The sequence below is a fragment of the Linderina pennispora genome (assembly GCF_002104995.1).
Source record: "Linderina pennispora strain ATCC 12442 chromosome Unknown DL89scaffold_26, whole genome shotgun sequence".
Classification (NCBI taxonomy): domain Eukaryota; kingdom Fungi; phylum Kickxellomycota; class Kickxellomycetes; order Kickxellales; family Kickxellaceae; genus Linderina; species Linderina pennispora.
In genome coordinates this window covers 38,702-58,900 of record NW_024468274.1, presented here as the reverse complement: position 1 = coordinate 58,900, position 20,199 = coordinate 38,702, and the positions used below count along the sequence as shown (strand labels likewise).

Genomic DNA, 20,199 nt, shown 5'->3' with positions numbered 1-20,199 from the left:
TTTCAGTCGCTCGATGTCATGTACAATCTGTGAGCGGTCGCTGGTGCTGCCTGCGCTATTGGCGCACTCGGCTGGGCTGTGGTCAAGGAACAGTCGGACTGCTGCCCCGCTATGCTTCTGGCGACATACAGGACACAGAACAAAATGGGTGTTGTATCGGCAGCTGTTGATGCAGTGCATATGAAAGACGTGTCCGCAGCGAATGGATGCCAGGTGTAGATCCGCAGCTTCGGCGATATCCGATGGGACATTAGAAAAGAGCGGGTCCTGGCAGACTGCGCACTTCATGGCTGAGACTAAGAGAAGAGATGAGGAGAAATGCAGTGGAGCCTGTGCTGAACACTACTCCCCAATATAAACCTCACATATGGTCTGATCAATCTCATCCTGTGCTCTGGGTACCCGTCCTCCATAACGCTGTGGAAAATGCACCAAGCTGTCTAATTGGCAGCCCTTTTTTTTGCACGCAGCAGGCTATGATTGCAGCATATAGCTTTCTTAGATATCTCCAGCTTCAGCATTCGTCATGGCGTCAAAGGCAGCAAGCAAGCGGCTCACAAAGGAGTACAAGATGATCCAGAAGTCGCCGCCCGAGTTCATCACAGCGAAGCCGCTGGAGAAGAACATCCTCGAATGGCACTACATCATCAGCGGTCCACCGGACACACCCTTCGAGGGTGGCGAGTACCACGGCCGCCTGATCTTCCCAAAAGAGTATCCGTTTGCGCCGCCGGCGATCCAGATGATCACGCCCAACGGCCGGTTCCAGGTCAACATGGATATCTGCACGTCCTACTCGAACTACCACAAGAACACCTGGAACCCCGCATGGTCCGTTGCCACCATCATCACCGGCCTGCTGTCGCTGATGACTGATGACGAGAAAACTACCGGGGCCATCGAGACGACCGATGCCGAGAAGCGCATATTTGCCAAAAACTCGCGAGAGTTTAATCGCCAGAACCCGCGCTTCAAGAACGCATTTGGCGACATGTAGCACTGGACTTTTTTTTTTCTCGCTGGCCTGTACTGCGGCTGAGCGCCGGCTTTCAGCATTTGCTATCTCAGTGATCCGGGTCCCCGTGCCAGCGGCCGTCGGCAGCGCAGCTTGTATTGGTGGCGAATAAACTAATTTTCTGTTGCAATTGTTGCATGTATATTTGTCCACCTCAGCTGGCACATGGAGAGGCCCTCGGCGAGGTCATGCCTATGTCACTTGAGTCCGCCGCTCTGCATCAGAAGTGCGGGATGCCCAGAAGATCCGAGAAGCGAGCTGGATATGCCCGTGACGGCCTTCTCTTCGTCTCAGGCGCCGTTTCGGCAGCCCCCTGTCTGCACCACCACCTAAATTCGGTTGGGGTGGGTGAGGCAGGCAGAGATAGCGCCGTGGTGGTGGGACAGATGGACGGTGGCCGAGCTCGCTCATCGGCGAATCCAGGCGTATTTATGCACGCATGCATCCCCCACTATTGCGTCTCCTGCTCGTGCCTCGAGCCGATGCACATCCAATCGAAGCCATTATCCCAGTTTTGTGCTTGAGGTCCTGTTGCGCACCGACGTCTGCGCTGGGGCACGCTACTCTACCCACAGCGACACCCAGACATGCCCCTGCGGAGTATAGTGTTCTGTGTGCTTTTTTAGACGCGGCATTGGTTGATCGACGTGCCAACAAACACACAACAGGCGCAAGCGAGGAAATGGATCTATTTTCTGAGCGCCGACCGAAAACAACACGCAAAAAGTGTTGTGATTGACACTCAGGCTCCATGGCACAATCAGGCTGGCTCCCACCCACTGTGCCTGTCGCTATAGTGCCAGACGTGACTGGGGGACAGAGGTGGCCATGATACGAACAAAGGCGAACCCCCCACCAGCCCCTTTATAAGGGCGCGCCGTCCGTCAGTGCCCCTACCTCCCGGGCCGTTTCTCCTTTCTCCACTTTTTCCCTCGCCGCTGCGTTAATTTTTGTATTTTTTCACTACACTGACCTTTTGCTTGTCCTTTTGAGATAGAGAACAACCTTTGCTATCTCCTGCACATACGCACAACATAACCAGATATCCCCCGCTCTAATCCAGACATAACAAACAAAAACAATGAGCAACACCGTCAGCCATGTTTTCCGGCTAGCCGCCGCCGACACTGCTGGTACCGTCGAGATCCTGGGCACCTTTGGTGCTGACACTGAGAAGCACTGGTCGCCGATCGCCATGACCAAGGCCGATGACGGCAAGTACGAGGTCACGGTTTCCGACCTGGAGCCAGGAACCGCCTACATCTACAAGTACAAGGTCGATGGCGAGTGGGTGCTGGACGATGCCGCCGACAAGTCTACCGATGCCGCAGGCATTGTCAACAACTCATTTACGGCCCCGGCAGCTGATGTCCACGTGGACAGCGAGGTTACCGAGCCCGTCAAAGAGTCTGAAGAGCAGACGGCTGCTGCTGTCGATGCGGCTGCTGCTGACGCAGTACCTGCTCAAGATGCTGCAGCGGCACCTGCGGATACAGGTGTCGAGGCTGCTGGAGCTGTTGCTGACGAGCCGGCCGGTGCTGCTGATGAGGCTCCGGCTGTCGAGGAACCCGCTGCTGCGGTCGCTGACGAGCAGGCTGCTGGCGCTGGTGAGGAACCAGCTGAGAAGACGACTGATGCTTCTGCTGAGGAGTCGCCTGCTCCTGCTGCTGAAGCAGAAGCTGCTGTCGTAGAGCCTCCTGCCGCCACTGAGGAGGTCAAGGTCGAGGAGCCTGTTGTTGAGGAGAAGATCGAAGAGTCCGTCGCTGCCGTCGAGGAGACCAAGACTGAGGAGGACCTTGTCGCTGCCGCTGAAGAGACCAAGACTGAGGAGCCTGCTGTCGCCGCTGAGGAGCCCGCTGTCGCTGCTGCTGAGGAGGCTGCTACTGCTCCGGCTGTTGAGGAGGTGAAGACCGAGGAGCCTGCTGCTGAGGTCGCCACTGAAGAGGACGCTGCCTCTGTCGAGGAAACCAAGGCGGAGGAGCCGGCTATCGCTGAGCCTGTCGAGGAGCCTGCTGCTGCCCCGGTCGAGGAGACAAACCCTGGTGCTGAGGAAACCAAGGCCGAGGAGCCTGCTGCCGCTGAGGAGGCTGCTACCGCTCCGGCTGAGGAGACTGCTCCGGCCGCTGAAGAGGCCAAGGCCGAGGAGCCAGCTGTCGCTGAGCCTACTGAGGAGGTCGAGGAACTTCCTGTTGTTGCCGAGGAGCCTGTTGTCACTGCTACTGAGGAGCCTGTTACTGCCCCAGTTGAAGAGACTGCCACTGCTCCGGTTGAGGAGACTTCTCCGGTCGTTGAGGAGACCAAGCCTGAGGAGCCTGCTGCTGAGGTCGCTGCTGAGGAGGACGCGGCCCCTGTCGAGGAGGCCATCCCTACTGCTCAGGAGACCAAGACTGAAGAGCCCGCTGCCGAGGATATCAAGCCTGAGGAGGCTGCTGTTGCTGAGGAGGCTGCTATTGCTCCGGTCGTTGAGGAGCCGGCTGTCGCTGCTGCTGAGGAGGCTGCTACTGCTCCGGTCGTTGAGGAGACTCCGGTCGTTGAGGAGACCAAGCCTGAGGAACCTGCTGCTGAGGTCGCTGCTGAGGAGGACGCGGCCCCTGTCGAAGAGGCCCCTGTCGAAGAGGCCCCTGTCGAAGAGGCCACTCCTGCTGCCGAGGAGGCCAAGCCTGAGGAGACTGCTACTGCTTCGGTCGAGGAGACTGTTCCGGTCGTTGAGGAAACCAAGGTCGAGGAGCCTGCTGTCGCTGAGCCTGCCGAGGAGGGAGTTAAGGCTGAGGAGCCCGCTGTCGCTGCTGTTGAGGAGCCCACCGCTGAGGTCGTCGTTGAGGAGGCTGTTGCCACCCCGGTCGAGGAGCCTATCCCTGCTGCCGAGGAGACCAAGACCGAGGAGTCTGCTGTTGTTGAGGAGGCTGTTACCGCTCCGGCTGAGGAGACTGTCCCGGCGGTTGAGGAGACCAAGGTCGAGGAGCCGGCTGTCGCTGAGCCTGCTGAGGAGGAAGTTAAGACTGAGGAGACTGTTCCAGTCGTTGAGGAGACTGCTCCAGTCGTTGAGGAGACTGCTCCAGTCGTTGAGGAGGCTAAAACCGAAGAGCCTGCTGCTGAGGTCGCCGCTGAGGAGACCACCACCGAGGAGCCCAAGGCCGATGAGGCTGTTGTTATTGAGGAGCCAAAGGTTGAGGCTGATGCTACCGCTGAGGAGACTGCTGCCGCTGAGCCTGCTGTCGCTGAGGCTGAGGAGCCCAAGGCTGAGGAGACTCCTGCCGCTGTTGAGGAGGCCGCCACACCGGTCCCCGAAGAAGAGAACGCCACGCCTGTCGAGGAGACCGATCCCAAGGAGTCGCGGCCAGAGACCGTTGCCGAGGCTGCGGAGGCGTCCGAGCCTGTCAAGCCTACTGCCGAGACGGCCGAGGCTGCGGCTGGCTCCAGCAGCGATCACAAGAAGAAGAACCGCGGCTTCTTTGGCTTCTTCAAGCGCATGTTCCAATGAGCACGCCTCAGTACCTCGTCGCTTTTTTGTATCTGAACCGTTCGTTTTTATCGCACTTATCTCTCTTTTTTCTAATCCCAACTATTCACCATTCTTGCTATGTGTGGCGTGCTTGCGATGACAATTGCCTCCTTCGAATGGGTCGCCCTGGTGATGCAGCTTTGTGATTAAAAAGCCGCAGTAGCTGACTTCATCGATAGCAAGGATGCTGGGCATTGAAAAGGGATCACTCCGCGCACACGACACTAGCCGTGTCTCGGCTTTTTTCTCCTCTTTTCTTCATTCTCCAGAGTTCGTCTATTCATCTCTATTATCTGCTTTCTTGCCTCGGGTACCGTCCGATGGAGACCGACTACTTGCTTACCCAGGACCATCGAGCTCCTGGCAATGACTCGGCGCCAAGGCCACTGCACAGACGGGCCGTCTTTTGGCTCGCTCTGCTTCTAGCGGGTCTTGGCGCTCTAACCTGGGCCCTACTCCCCGGCACCAGCACACCGCCCCCAGCACACCCGCCCCAGTCAATCCCATCGCTGTGGGGGAGCGACAAGGTGCAAGTTGAGCTTTTCGTGATGTCCCGGTGTCCCGATGCGCTCAAGGTCGAAGAGGTCTTCGGCAGCGTCGTGCCCGCAGTGTACTCCATCATGGACGTGCAGCTGAACTTCATTGCGGAGCTCAACCCCAATGCGACGTTTGGTGCGACGTGTATGCACGGCGACGCCGAGTGTCAGGGCAACATCGAGGAGCTCTGCGCGCTGAAGCATAAGCCCGACCTGCCGTCATTCTGGCGCTTTCTGACCTGTCTCAATAACCACTTCAGCGATATTGGCAGGGACGCCGATTTGTCGCTAAAGTGCGCCAGCAGCGCGGGATTGGATACGGCGGCGTTCTTGGCGTGTACGACGCAGGGCGAGGGGCTGGTCCTGTTCAAGCAGTCGGTGGAGGCTGCCGTGTTTGCTGGTGTCAAGACAAGCGCTACTGTGTATATTGACGGCAGCTTGCGGTGCGTTGAGGACGGCGGGTGGTATTCGTGCCCAGGCGGGTATCGCCCAACCGACTTTATCCGTGACATTTGCAACGCATATAAGGGATCGGCACCGAAACCGTCCATCTGTGGCCAGTACCGGCCTCCCAGCGGCATCCACAAAGTGCCAGCACTCGTTTAAGCGTGTTAGAACCAACAACTTTGTCTTTACATTAATGCGACTCTAGTCAGACTGCCAAACGAGAGTAGCGTATGCTAGGGCGTCATATCCGCCGGTATCTATAGCCCCCCATGTCTTTTGGCTTCTCGACGCTGCGAAGCTTGTGAGTCTTCATTTCATCCAGCAGCTTGGCCATGAACGTTGGGTCCTTGTGGAGTGCCTCAGGATGGTCCTCCAATGAAGCCGCCGGCTTCAGTCCGATGGACGATGGCTTGCGGTACTGCGTCTGCCGGGCCCTCCGCTGAACTGTGCCCGAGGCTCTACGCTGCGACCCGGCCGACGACACTGACGGGCTCCTTGACAAGAAATCCAAATGCCGCCTGCTCGAAGCAATGCAATAGTCTCCACTACCCGGCCACTCCGCTGCACGCGCAGAGGGCGGCGGTGACGAAAGCGCTCCCCTGCCTGCCTTTGCCGAGTCGCTGGACTTTGGTGACGGCGGCAGCATCGCCGATGGGAACGAGTACTGCCGCTGCATCGGCAATGGAGTGCGGTGTGGTGGCTGCGGATTCACAGCCCCCCCAAACCGCGCTTTGACGAGCCGAGAGATAATATCGTCCGACGTACGCTCGGGCTGCTCAATACCGCCATAAACCGACTGCAAATCCTCCTCGTTCAGCCCATTGGGAAGCAGGGCAGCAATGATCCTTTTCAGTCTGCGCAGCTCGCGCTCGACATTTTCCAGCCGCGCCTGCTCCACAGCTGCCGAATCAGCTATTGTCCTGCCTGGATGCTGGTTGCGAACGCTGCCGTGCTCGGACACTGCCGCAGATGTCTGGGTCTGCTTCGCTACCAGCGACTCACGGCAAGACTCTCTTGCCGCTGGTGCATCCGCTTCCGGTGCTGTAAACCGGGGCTGTGGTGGTGGCGGCGGCGGAGCTGGCGGCGGAGGCATTGATACTAGCCCTAACACGCCCATGCCATGCTCAGAAAACCGCTCCAGGTGCCCCAGGTCCATTTGCGGCGGGGTCCACTGCCGACTGTCCTCCGGCTCCAGTTCAACCAAAGTGCTCTCGCGCCTCCGGTTTGTTCCAGAAACCGTCCGGCGACGAGGCCATCTCACCCAACGCGCCAATGTCACAGCCGTTTTCATCGTCACTGACAACTATAGGTGACAATGTTGTGTCGCTGTCGTCCAGATGGAGCCATGACGCCCCTGCATATCCGCTGCTCATCTTGCGCCGCTTGCTTCTTACAGCCTGATATAGCCCCGAGTTGTCCATGCGCTGTGCTGTCCCAGCCTAAGGAAAATAATCAAAGACAAGGGTCAGCAATATCGCACCATCAAACCGAGATCCACAATAGCCATAGCCTGCAACAAAAAAGCAACACTTACAGCCATCGGCGGCTCGGGGAGGTCGCTTTGGTGCGATGCGTGTCTGTGGGAGCGTGTACGGCGCCCACTAAGTCTGCTGCGCTCTTTGCTAGAATACGATGCCCTCCCGTGTGTAGTAGCTGGGTGGGACCCGAACAGCCGCCTTGACTCGCGCTCCGCAGACAAGCACGCACGCTCGTATATTCCATACAGGGCTGAAAACAGCGAGGACCGCTGGCTGTCTGGTGTCTTGTCGTACATGCGCGTAGCCTTTCGATAACAAAAGCCCGAGTAATAGACAAGAGTAGGAACGAAGGAAAGAAGGGAAAGGTGTGTTTTTAAGCGAGCATGTAAATGCAGTGCGAATGTTAAAAGGTGCCTAGCAAATGGCGCGAAAAAAAAAAAAAAAAAAAACTAGAAAGTATAGGCAGGAGAGCAAAGAAACTGCAGGTTCGCGTCTGTTGTCTGAAAATGCCAACCAGCGATCGTGATCTCCAGATCAAATAACGCGGCGCAGGGGCAGATCAGCACTAGTAGACCATCTTGCAGTGACAAAAAGATAAGCCTTGGGGAAGGGCACAATTGCGCTGCCAGCTTTTAGCAGTTGACAGCCCTCGAAATCTCATTTCCTCACCTTCTTCCTTCCAAATCCCTCCTCGTAATTCCACACAGCTCAGTCTATTATTCTGTTAAGCGATGGCGATTCCGGGCTACAAACATTTCAAGAGTGAGGATTGGGTCGACCCGACACCACCGCCTGCCGATTTGCCGCATGTCGATGAGGTCGGCAGCAGCGGGGCGCCGCTAAAGTCAGCGTCCTTCTTCATTGGCAGCGTATGCCAAGAGTACAACGAGGACTTCATGCTGTGCAAAAACGAGGACCGTGACCCGAAGCACTGCCTGGCGGAGGGCCGCAAGGTGACGCGCTGTGCCATTGACGTGCTGGAGAAGATCCAGGCCAGCTGCGCGACCGAGTTCCGCGCCCACTGGCAGTGCCTGGACAACAAGAACCAGTCGTTCAACAAGTGCCGTGCGCCTGAGAAGGAGTACAACGCGTGCCTGTTCAAGGCCCTGGGATGGAAGAAGAACATCCCGGATGCGCCTGCAAACAAGCCCCAGATCCACGAGCGGATCCCGTTGACCAAGTAAACAAACGAAGCGCCTTTTCTCCTGGTGATAGGACACATGGTGGATCTTGTCTGGTCGTCCTGAGATACGTGCTGAAAATGTGATTTTATGTTTTTCTCTTTCCAACCTACCCATTCCAATACATGAAAAAGCCCAACCACCGAGCCCTGCCATGCACAGGTCCTGCCATGCACAGGTAGAGCACGCCATTTACCGATGTGGCCAGCACCACCCTCGCCTAGCTCCTACGCCAGAGTGCAGCAGGCAAATGAGCCTCTAGGCTGACAGATGAGATCCAACCAATCTGCTCGGCACGTGACCTCGAGATATTGGCAAGAACTGCTTTCTGTTCCTGCTACCATGGCGGTGCACAGTACAATCAAACCCCACTTTTCCTTTGCTTCAGATCACCTTCTCACCTTTATACTCTTGAGGAACCTGCACATTCAGAGAACGACCCGAAGAAATGGTACGTTGTCTGGCTAAACACTACCCGCCCCGTTAGCAACAGCTTAGCTGAAGGAACTCCGCCTGGCGCTTCCAACCCCTGTAGGCGAACCAGTCGCAGAAGCGAATTGTGCAAGAGAATGCAGCACGGATGGCCAAAATGGACAAGGTATACCTGCTGGTAAACGGTCTTTACATCGTAGTGCGGTTCTTTTTCCAGTACAGCAGCATCAACTGGACTGAAAGCATTATGTACTTTTTGTCGCTGGCGCTCGAGTCGTTCCTGTACGTGAACCTGTACCAGGTCTCGCGGCCGCGGTATGACGCCAGTGGTGTTTTGATGGACGCCGGCACGGACCTGGGCCAGCCTGGCCTGGTCTCGTACATTTTTGACTTTATCTACATCTCGTGGGCCACGCATGTGCTCAGCCTGGCCACAAAGTGGGCATGGGGCCTGTACATGGTGATTCCGGCCTACGCAGCTGTGGTGTTTGGCCCGTACGTGCGCGATTTCCTGCTGCCCAAGGGCGACGGTGCGGCCTCAAAGGAGGATGAGACTGAGCAGGAGCGCAAGCGGCGAGAGAAAAAGGAGCGCAAGAAGAACCGCGTAAAGTACATGCGCTAAAGTAAACGTCTCAGTGCCTTTTTGCCGACAAAGAATATATTGAAGTCAAATCGCGTACGTTTCCTGGAACCGAATCAGCCGCCAGACCAGGTCCTCCATGATCGAAAGCGTGGGTCTCGGCCTGCTGGAATCTGCTGGCTTTCCCTCATTTGCCGGTGCCGCTGCTTCAGTCTCCATCAAGGGCTCGTCGTCGGCAGGGAATTCGCGTGGCAGCTCAGGGTCATCGGTAGGCCAGTCGCTGGGGTTGATTGGCGACGTGGGTGCCTCTGAGAGTGCCTGTGACGGACGGCGATCAAGCTGCTGCTGCTGACGAGGGAGAATCGATGACGAGTCGCCCTCGGGCTTTGTGTCTTGCTCGGTATCCTCCCCCTGCTGCTGCTCATCGCCCCCCGAATGCAGTGGCCGGAGCCATGTCAGGCGCTCTTGCTCGTATTCAGACTGTGCCTTGCCCAGCCAATCCAGCAGCTGCTTCGCGCGACGGTTAAGCTCATGCAGGCTGGCACGGTTGTGCGGATACCGGATCTTGCACATGGTTTCAGGCGTAACCGACGAGTATATCGGCTGGCCATGCGAGTTCAGCATGTTGGACGGCACTGTGATAGTGTTGCCATCAACGTCTTCCATCTCGATCGGTGGGAAATTGTGCTTTGGTTGTCGGTGGTGCGCGTGCTCCTCGTCCTTGCCTGCAGTTTCTGCACCATCGCCGATGCTACCCTGGCCGCCATTTTCATACTCATCATCACCTTCGGCAATGCCTGCTGGGGTGCCCCTAGGACTGACATGCCGCGATCCCTGGCGCTGATCGGCCCCAAATACCGAGTCGCCAAAACTAGGCCCTTGAGAAATGTACGGGGAATTTGACGCCGACTGCGTCAACCGCTGGTGCTTGCCGCCCCGCCCAACAGCCCCGCTGCGACCATTGCGCTTACGCTTGTTCGATTGATCGGTCCTCGTCGACTGGCCGCCATCAGACGCATCACCAATCTCGACCATCAGTCCGCCCTTGCCTGCCGGGCCGTTCTCCAGCAGTAGCGACTGCAGCGACGGCGAAGGAGACCGAGGCGACCCCGGCATGCTCTGGACTCGTTTCTTCTCGCTCTCATCTCCCTCCTCTTCGATGCCATTCGGAATGCCTGCCAGCCTGTTTCCTCGCCGCGGTGAACCAGCAGCAAGTGACTTGCTGCTGCTCTTGACCACCGATGATGCTGATCGGCCGCGGCCTGCCTGTTTAGCAATCCGCTGCATCTTGGCGTCCAGTACAGGCAGCTGAGTAGACGAGTCGTCGACTGGGGATCTGCCTTCGTCCTCCTCGTTTCCGCTGTCGTTGTTTGAATTTTCTTTGGATGCAGCTCCGCCGGTCCTGCGCCGCTTTCCACGACTCGCAGATTCGCCGCCGGTGCGCTTAGCAGCCCCTTTGCTGTTCTTACCAGAAGACTTGTCAGAGGTGCTGTTGGATCCAGAATTTGCATCGTACTCTCCCTCGCTCTCTTCGTCAGGGTCACGCGTTTGCCGACGATTGCGCCGGCCTTTCTTGGCAGGCTGCGTAGATCGGCCATTCGATGATGGTGTAGTCTGACCGGTTTCCAATTTGACTGGCTGCTTTTTTGATCCTCGCCGGCTGCCGCCCGATCTGCCGCCCGACGAAGCTGCTGCTGCCACCGACGCTGCAATAGCTGCTGCCGCTGCCGCTGCGCGGTACTCCTCACGGGCGGTCATTTTGGCCACAGCCATAACAGCAGACCGGCGCATCATAGTGGTGGCGCCGATCGAACTGGCTTCAGCAAGAACGATTGTGCGTGGCCGCGAGTTGATGTACGGGTGGTCTTCGGGCCGGCACTTTTCGCAGTAGTATTTGTCTGGGATGTGCTTCTCGTCGCGGATACCCATGCACAACGTGTGTTGCCATACCTGGCAGATCTCACACTGAATCATCAGCTCGCCGTCATTGCGCTCTCCACACACGCACCTCACCACCCCATCATCCTCGTCCTCCTCATCGTCCTCCTCCTCATCGTCGCCTTCGTCTTTCTCTTCTTCGCTATTGCCCGAGTCCTCCCCTGCATTCTCCTCTGCATCTTCTGCTGGCCCACTGTCTTTGCCGCGCTGGCCCTTGGCTTCTTGTCCTTGCTATCATTGCTTTCCTTGCTGTCATTGCTGCTTTTGCTGGAATCAGCGTTTCCAGGAGAGTCTTTGGCTCGGCCTGTGTTTTTGCCCTCAGAATCCTCGGCAGCCACAGCCTCGCTGCTCTCAACCGGCACCATGTCTGTCAGCGCGATGAGATCCTCCAGATCACTGTGTACACCATCGATATCAGACGTCAGTGGCGATGTAGGCAACGACGGCGCGCCAACATGGCCTGGGTGAGAACGTCTCCGCGTCAGTGTCATCTTCACACACCTGTGCCCACGCGCCAACACGTACTGACGCCGCGACCTGTATATCACCGTGTCATCCATGAACCGCTCCGCATCTAGAAGCGTGCGGTAGTCCAAGTCGCAGTGCTGTCCGTCGATGCTGGCGCGCCGCCCACGCGGCCGTCGCGTCCGGCTCCACTGTGTGTCGCTGACTGTGCGCGTTCGCGTGACCCGCTTTGTCACGCCATCGCCACTGCCGCGCACCGCGCTTACCAGGTTCTGGTGCGTGGCTAGCTGCCGAGAGAGGCATGGGGGTTTTTGCCAGCCATCAAAAGGCAAAAGGCTGCTTGCTTCAAGTGTCGACATCGAAGGCTTAAAATTATGTGTAAGTAGCGTAGAATGTTTGTAGAGTGTGCCCAGCAGACTGCTAGAAACCTGAGTATGTTTAGTACAAACAGGCAGGTGTCAGAACGGTGGAAGGCAGAACCCTGCGTCTCTGGCTGAGATAGTGTGGAAGAGGCACAGCAGTCCAAAACGTAAGCGCCTGTTTGCTTTGCGAAAAAGAGGGGGTGGCAACTCTTTAGGCAGGGGAAGTAAATGATATTAACCGCAGGGTGCGAATTGCAAGAGCACAGAGTATAAGCTAGGGCCGAGAGAATAAAAATAGAGAATAGCGACTAGGGGGTGTGCTGAACGGACGAAAGATGAGAAAGGAAAGGATGGCGGGGCAGTTTATCACAGCAGCCCGAAAACTTCTCAATGGCTCGAAGACGCGCAAAAACCTTTCCTGGCAAACCTCGGCTGTTGGCATCGCTGCCTGCATGAGCTGGAGATCAGCCAATTGAACGCAGAACCCATTCAGTCACGTGTGACCTTTGCAGTGCTGATTATATTTGATCTGCATTGTTAGATCGATCGATTGTGCGCTTGTAGACGACGTCACTAGCAGACAGCAAAGCATCCCAAGCTATATTTTGCAGTTCATTGCTGCGCTAGAGCATTGTGATTTAGACGTAATAACGGAAGCTTGGGTGGTCGTCGTAGATGCCGCTGCGGATAGCCTCAGCCTGCTCTTCTGGGGTCAACAGCTTGGGCTCACCAAACTCGGCGTCCCTGCGGGCATTCTCCCGCCTCAGAATGCATGTCAGGGACAGCGCCACGACGATCATCAGAAAGCTAAACGAGAGACACACACTATATCCCATGAAGAAGCGCGGTGCCATGTGAGTCTTGTAGATCTGCGTGCCTACGGTTGCGAAGCACTGGCCGAATGTGTTGAGCATAGCCACACTGATCGCACGCTTTGTGTGTCCAACATTGTTGTTGGCTACCCATGACAGCATCAGCGGCACAACCGGGTACAGCCCCACGGCAACGATGCACGCACCAGCATAGTTGGTGTGCATGTGGTCCGACGAGAGCAACAGGATATAGCCAAGGCAGGCAATTGAGCCAGCACCAGCAACATGGTAGCCACGGCGCTGGGTACGGTCAGAGTTCCATGCAAACAGCAGCACAGTGACCAGCGCACACGCATATGGCGGAACAGTCATCAGCTGGGCCTTGGCGTCCGAGTAGCCCATGTTCTTGACAATCGTGGGCAAGAACGACGTGTACGAGGCTAGCGGGATGTTCAGGCCGATATATATCAGACATGTGAAGAGGTTCTTGTAGTCCTTGAAGGCAGCAATCAGCTGGCGCTTGTCCAAAACAGTATTGTCGGTGTTGAGTCCCAAGCGCCCACGCTCAATGGCCACCTGCTTCTCCTCGGGCGTCACGAACCACTTCTCGAGCTTGTGGGGAGAGTTGGGCAAGAAGAAGATGGTGAATATGCCTAGTGCAATTGTAGGGATACCCTCAATAATGAACAGCAACCGCCAAGGTGCCAGCTTCTCGTGCGCCAGATTTTTGGACACCCCGTAAGCGATCGCTCCGCCAAAAGCGCCAGCAATGGTTGAGCTGCCAAAGAAAAGAGCTGTGCGCCATGCAAGCTCATTGCGCAAGTAAAAGAACGACAAGACCAGTGGGGCGCCGGGACCAATACCAGCCTCGAACACCCCCATGAAGAATCGTGCGGCGAGTAGGCTGGAGTAGTTCTTGCACGCTGCCATAGAAGTCGAGCAGACGCCCCACAGCACCATGGTTACGCCGATCAGCAGCGACGGGCTGACTTTCTTGAGCAGAAACATGTTGGGCACCTGGGAAATACAGTAGCCAAAGTAGAAGAAGGAAAGCACGTTGTAAAAGTCGTTGCCGGTGAGGTGTGTGTCCTCTTCGAGACCACCAAGACGCGCATTGCCGATATTTCCGCGGTCAAGAGTGTTGAAAAGGTACAACAGCGACATATAAGTGACAAGGCGCATATCGAGCTTGTGCAGGAGACGCTTGGTAATGGCATCGCGCTCGGGTCCGGCCTGAGGGACAACGATCTCGCCCTCCTCGATGGCTATAGTGTTCTTGATGTCTGGCATCTTGGATATATTAGCTAAAGAAATAGGATAGGAAAATATGATGCAGAGCCAAGTTCTACAGTAAACAAAAATGCAAATCCAACGACGGGGCAAGCGAAGCAAGCTGACGCACTTGCTAAAAGGACACTGCCCGAGATACTTGCTGTGCCTTTGTTTTGCCCGGCCACATCTTGGTACCTGTCCAAAATGCAGCAGAGCATTGTTCTGTTTTCACATGGCCACGGTCGGGTGGGAATGGCACTGGGACGTTGACTGCAATTGTAAGCTGGAATTCAAAGCATCGCCCATGTGAAGAATGATTTTGCCATGCACCTGCACTGCAGTGTTAGTGCTTGGCACATGTTGCCTTTTATTTGCTGCCTTTTATCCTAACTTGTATATCGCCCACCACTTGGTCATTGCACCAACAACCCAGACCCAACACGCAGCCGGGGTAGAGGACAGCATTTAAAATGGAGGACTAGTGGAGCATGGCTATCATTGGGACCGGGCCGACTGGCACACGGTATATATACCACATATGCTACATACGAAGAGGCTAATTTGCGCCTAGTCGACTAGACTCCAAATTGGTACTGGAGGCTCATCATACAACCAAGGCTACTCTCTGCTGTCAGAAAAGGACAGTACAACTCTAATGAATGCAGTCATGTCTAGCGCATCCTTCTAATGAGCGGACGCAGACGGAACCAGTAGTATCCAAGAGCAGCAGCAGCACCGCCAAGATGGCCTGCACCATCGACCCTGGTGCGATCCGAGCGCATGACACGATAGACATCCCAGCCGATAAAGCCAGCAGTTGCAAGCCATGCCGGCACAGGCACAATGAAGAAGAGCTGTAGCGTAGCATGCGGGTAGAGGCACGCAAATAGTGTTGTGGTTCCAACTACCGAGGTCGATGCGCCAATCGCCGGTTGAGCTGCCGTTCTGTAGTTGCCAGTCTTGGCCGGCAGGTAGATACCGCGGATCAAATCGCTCAGCAGGTTTCCGAATGCTGCTGCTCCCAGGTAGAACATCAGGAAGCGTTTCGGTCCTAGCAGCCGTGCCATATCAGTGCCAAACGTGTACAGCATAAACATATTCACCATCAAGTGCATGGGCTCTATATGCGAGAATGCCGGCGTTAACAGCGTCCACACCCGGCCCGATGTCAGGTTGATGTAGGTCGCGCTAAAGTTGTCCACCATCCACCTCAGCAGCTTGGTATCGCCAAAGCTTTTTTGCCGCTGCTGTGCAGAGCTCCATACCAAGAACACTACGCCGTTTGCGCCAATGATTGAATAGACGAGGGCTTCAGGCGACAGTCGCGAAAAGAAGCCGCCTGGGTTCGGATTGCTGCCATAGCTGCTGCCACGCTTGGATCCATAATCGGCATTAGTGTACCGATCCCAGCGAGCCCCACGCCACTGCTGTCCGCGGGGAGTAGCACTTTGCAGCGCAATATTCTGCGAAAGTGCTGATGGTCGCTGTCTCGACAGGCTGTGCAGGTTACGAGCGACTGCGAGTGTGCTCTTTGCATTCAGCAGAGCGCTGCTCCGAGTCAGTGACGGCAGATTCAGCAGTCGGGGCGGATTCTGGGTCAAGGTTGCTAATTTTGAGGCGAGCATTTGATAGCAAAAGGTGTCGGGAAAACGTGAAGGCGCAAGTGCCAGCCCATCTGAGCGGCGGTGATGATGATCGCAGGCATTACAAATCCAAACCCAACCCTAATCCCAAAATTTGATGTCTCGTAATCCATCTGCGAATTTCAATCAACCAGTTGTGACCGTCGCTTGGGCTTGGTGTACAGGAAGGGGATCGTCGTTGCCACTCTACAGCATATCCAATTTGTTTACGAAAAGTTTTTTCTTGCTTCTCAGTACTCGACAGCCATATAAAGTCAGCCCCAAACGATGCGGCCCTTCGCAGTCTGCTCCTTTTTCTTCTTCTTTGTCTTTTTCTGCTTCGCTAATCGCAACAGCCAGCACGTCATAACCCACCACAAATCCACCATGTCTGCCAACCAGGAGCGTTCCTTCATCATGGTCAAGCCCGACGGCGTCGAGCGCGGCCTTGTCGGCGAGATTGTCTCGCGGTTCGAGAAGCGCGGATTCAAGATCCTCGCCCTCCAGCTCATCCACCCGTCGGCGGAGCTGCTGAAGGAGCACTACAAGGACCTGGCTGACAAGCCGTTCTTCCCCAAGCTTCTGGCGTACATGCAGTCAGGCCCTGTTGCTGCTTTCGTCATCCAGGGCAAGGGTGCCGTCAAGATCGGCCGCGTCATGCTCGGCGCCACCAACCCCAGGACTCGGCTCCCGGCACCATCCGCGCCGACTTCGCCCTGGACATCGGCAAGAACGTCTGCCACGGCTCCGACTCGGTCGAGTCCGCTGAGCGCGAGGTTGCTCTGTGGTTCGGTGACAACATCAAGCCGTACTCGCGTGCTGTTGACAACGTCATCTACGAGTAAGCAGTAGCCTATTTCGCCATACCCTTTTGCCGGAGAGTTCTTATTGCTGGCTTCAGTTGAGTAAAATAGACACCTTTGCTTATCTTTCTGGTGTTGCATGGGACGATTGGAATGTCCAGAGTGCAGTGTGCGATGCAACTGCCCTCCGCCAGGAACGATGGGCTGCTTACTGAAGCAGATAGTGATGATCTGGCGTCGCACGTGTAACCAGTCTTTGGATACTGCTGAACTTTCGTTTATTTTGAAAGCTGGAATGCACCGTTTAGCCATTACGAGTAGAGCTGAAAAAGCCCAATAAACTGCGACAGTAAGCCAGCCCTCGAATTGCTATTCACACAACACATCATTAAATGCACATAGCGGCTCTGAACGTTCTGGTGCCCATGCGCAGCTATACTCAGTATTCCTTGCACCAGCTAGACATTGCTTGGAAGAGTATAGATGCTCAGTGGCTCAGCTCTAGCTTAGCAAAGGGATATGATGATGCACGATGGATCGGCCATCAAGACTGGAAAACTAGCCAGTGTAGTGCTGTTTTCATTGTCTAGTACAACTGGGCTTGGAAGCAAACTGTGAACCGTTCTCCTACTTCTCCTCTATCTTTTCCAAACATTTACCCTAATGTCTGTTGATATTTCTATTCTGCCACCCCACATTATCGAGCTGATAATCGAGTATACGTCGGGCGTTTTGCGTGGCACAGTCCGTACTTATGATAAGAGTCCAACCGGCATACGTCCGAGCTTTATGCCGTTTCTCAGTATTTGTCGGCACTGGCGACTTACTGCTCTACAGCTACTGTATCAGGAAGTGGTAGACGAGACGAATCTCGGCTTCACCATGCTTACAGAGGACCAGTGCTGGCTGCCAACGCTCCTTACTGCTGTGACTTCTGGTACCGAAAGGCTTGTAAAGTCTGTCGCCATGAATCATTCGTGCACCGATATTCTGAACGGCACAGTAGCTCAACAACTCGTAGCTGGCGCTACTGGAGACGCTGTATTTCTGAAGCCAATTGATTTGCAAGTCATTTTGACTGGATTACCTGATAGCGACTCTGATATCGACAGCGCTATGGCCGCTCAGGAGATCGCAAGGACAACTGCTCAGCTCAACAGGCTGTTTCCGCATATCCAAAGGTGCTACCTTGGTATGGATATCGGGCCACAGCATCACCATAGAAAGCTGCTAATGGAGTTTGCTGCATCAATGGCATCGAGGGCCGCTTCAGTTACGTTTATTGACGCATACTTTGGCCCTGGAGTCTGCGAACTGCCATTCATTGCCAACTTGGAGAATATCACGCTTTTTGACTCATCCTTGGGTGAGTCATTCTTTGAGCTTTTCTACCGCAGCGCAGCAACATTAAAGAGTATTGAACTGGTCAATGCTACATCAGCCGATTTTTTGCACCTGGTACAGCACGACGGAGGCAGTCTGACCATATACCCCAATCTTCAGGCCTTATCGATTGAACTGGACGACGATGATATCACCACCCGCTACAATCTGCCACCGGGAAAGCCGTTTCCAGCTCTAAAGCATGTCAAATGCAAGCACCACTACCCATTCGCCCAGGATATTCTCGTTGAGCCCAATACAGAGACACTAGAGACGATCACTCTAGATATGCCTGAAGCATCACCGCCTATTATCACTCTAGTCGATGGGCATGTGCACAGCCAGTATCCCCACCTACACTGCGTGAACCTTACATGGGATTACACCAGCGAAAACAAGTCGGAAGAGTGGTATGAACATGCGATAACCTCGGCATTCAGCATTTCATCACACTTGCAGCAGCTAATGATCGACTTCTGGTTTCTGTGGGATACCGATTGGGTGCTCACAATACTCCAAGACTCTGTGTGTGCTGCCAACCTCCGGATATTCGACATTACAACTGTGCGGTTCAGTTATGCTCAAGTAATATCACTCATTGGCTTGCTCCCAAACATTACCAAGTTGTCCCTATGCCTTGATGATCACCAAGGCAATAAGTCACTGGAAGATGATTACAATCTTCATTTGGATGAGGTGCAAAAGGTTCGCGGTACTCACTATCCACTTGGCGGGGATCGTCTTTTTGAACTGGATGTCAATTTGGTTATTGAGACATCCAATGAAGCTGCAATTGACAGACTGGTACTGCTTATCTCACTTATTCCATCTCTCAAGCGAGTGTATGTTTCATACAGCCTTGAACCATACCTTGGTGATATTATAGAGACTCTTGTGAAGATACCAAAGTATGCAGAAGTTGCAGATCATATACAGAGTATTAGCTATTTCTTCAGGTAAATTTCTATCAATATACACTTCATCAACTAGGGATAAAAATTAGAATTTTTCTTTAAACCACTGGAGGCCATTCACAAATATAAATAGTTAAAGAAACTAAATATCTATTATCAGAATAACCAATTAACAAATAAGAAATCAATTACTAGCAATAGATAAATATTTTAAAATACAGAATGCTTAGTAGTGGCCAAAAAGATTCTAGCAACTAGATTAACAAATAAACAAAGATGCCAAATATGGTGCTTCTCCGAAACCCCCTTTGGCATCCTGAAAAATTTCAGTTGATACACAATTAATATGCTTCTACTGAGATAGAGGCTGGGTCACAAGAAATCAACTGAAATTTTTCAGGATGCTGAAGGGGGTTTCAGAGAAGCACTATATTTAGCATCTGAATAAGAAAACAATAAAAATATTAATAATTATTAAATAGCTAACCAATTCTGACTGATCTCCACTATGGAAGTTATTCACAGTTACTAAACTACTTGATACTTAGTTAATTTATCTGAAAATTTTTATTCTTATGCCAAATATGGTGCTTCTCTAAAACTCCTATTAGTATCCTAAAAAATTTCAGCTAAGGGGTCATTCTTAGACTTATAAATATTAGTATTTTACAATTAACTTAGTAATCATTTAGAAGCATAGAAACATTCTAGATACAATATTTATTAATATCTATAATAAAAATAACTAGTAGTAAAAAAAACTGTTCTAAAATTAATTATTCAAATAACTAAGATATGATATTCTTACTATTTTACCTAAGCTTCTATCAGTATCTTAGAAAATTTTTAGTAAATATGATTTTAGCTAGAAAGAAAAGCTTTGTATATTTAGGGCTAATTATCTTTAGGCTATAAAAGCCAATATCTTAATAGATATAGCTAAGCAACTATGAGGAAGTTATATTTACTAAAAATTTTCTAAGATACTGATAGTAGCTTAGGTGAAATGATTATTTTACTGAAATTGCTAATAGCTGTAATATATATAAACAATTTATAGGTAGAGAGCTAACTCTATATAACATCTATTAAACCCAAATTGTGAGTAGATATAATATACTTAAATAATTGATAAGCAGATAAGTAACTCTAAATAACCTCTAATTATTCTTTAGTAATAATAATATATATAGGTATAGAAAATAGTATAATAATAGGTAAGAAATGCACTTCATTTATATATTAGGCTAATAATTTAAGTATCCTTTTGAGGGAAGCATAATACTAGGAGAAATATGCAATCTTAATAAGAACTAATCTAGAAATATAATATCCTATAATATCTTTGCAACAATAAGACTAGTCTGCACTGCAGGTGCATTTTGGTATTTATTTCATTGCAGATAGGAAGTTTGACTAATGGACAAAGGCAGCTGGGGAGCAATAGGCAGAGGTAT

General features: G+C 53.2%; 1 protein-coding gene across 1 annotated transcript; it reads left to right on the top strand.

The window, feature by feature from the left end:
* Positions 1-2,096: 2,096 nt before the first annotated feature.
* On the top strand, positions 2,097-4,496 carry DL89DRAFT_260965 (uncharacterized protein; the record flags this gene model as incomplete). The annotated part of the gene is made up of 1 exon (XM_040885828.1): positions 2,097-4,496. One exon carries the CDS (start codon positions 2,097-2,099, stop codon positions 4,494-4,496), a length of 2,400 nt encoding a protein of 799 aa, XP_040739710.1.
* Positions 4,497-20,199: the final 15,703 nt, after the last annotated feature.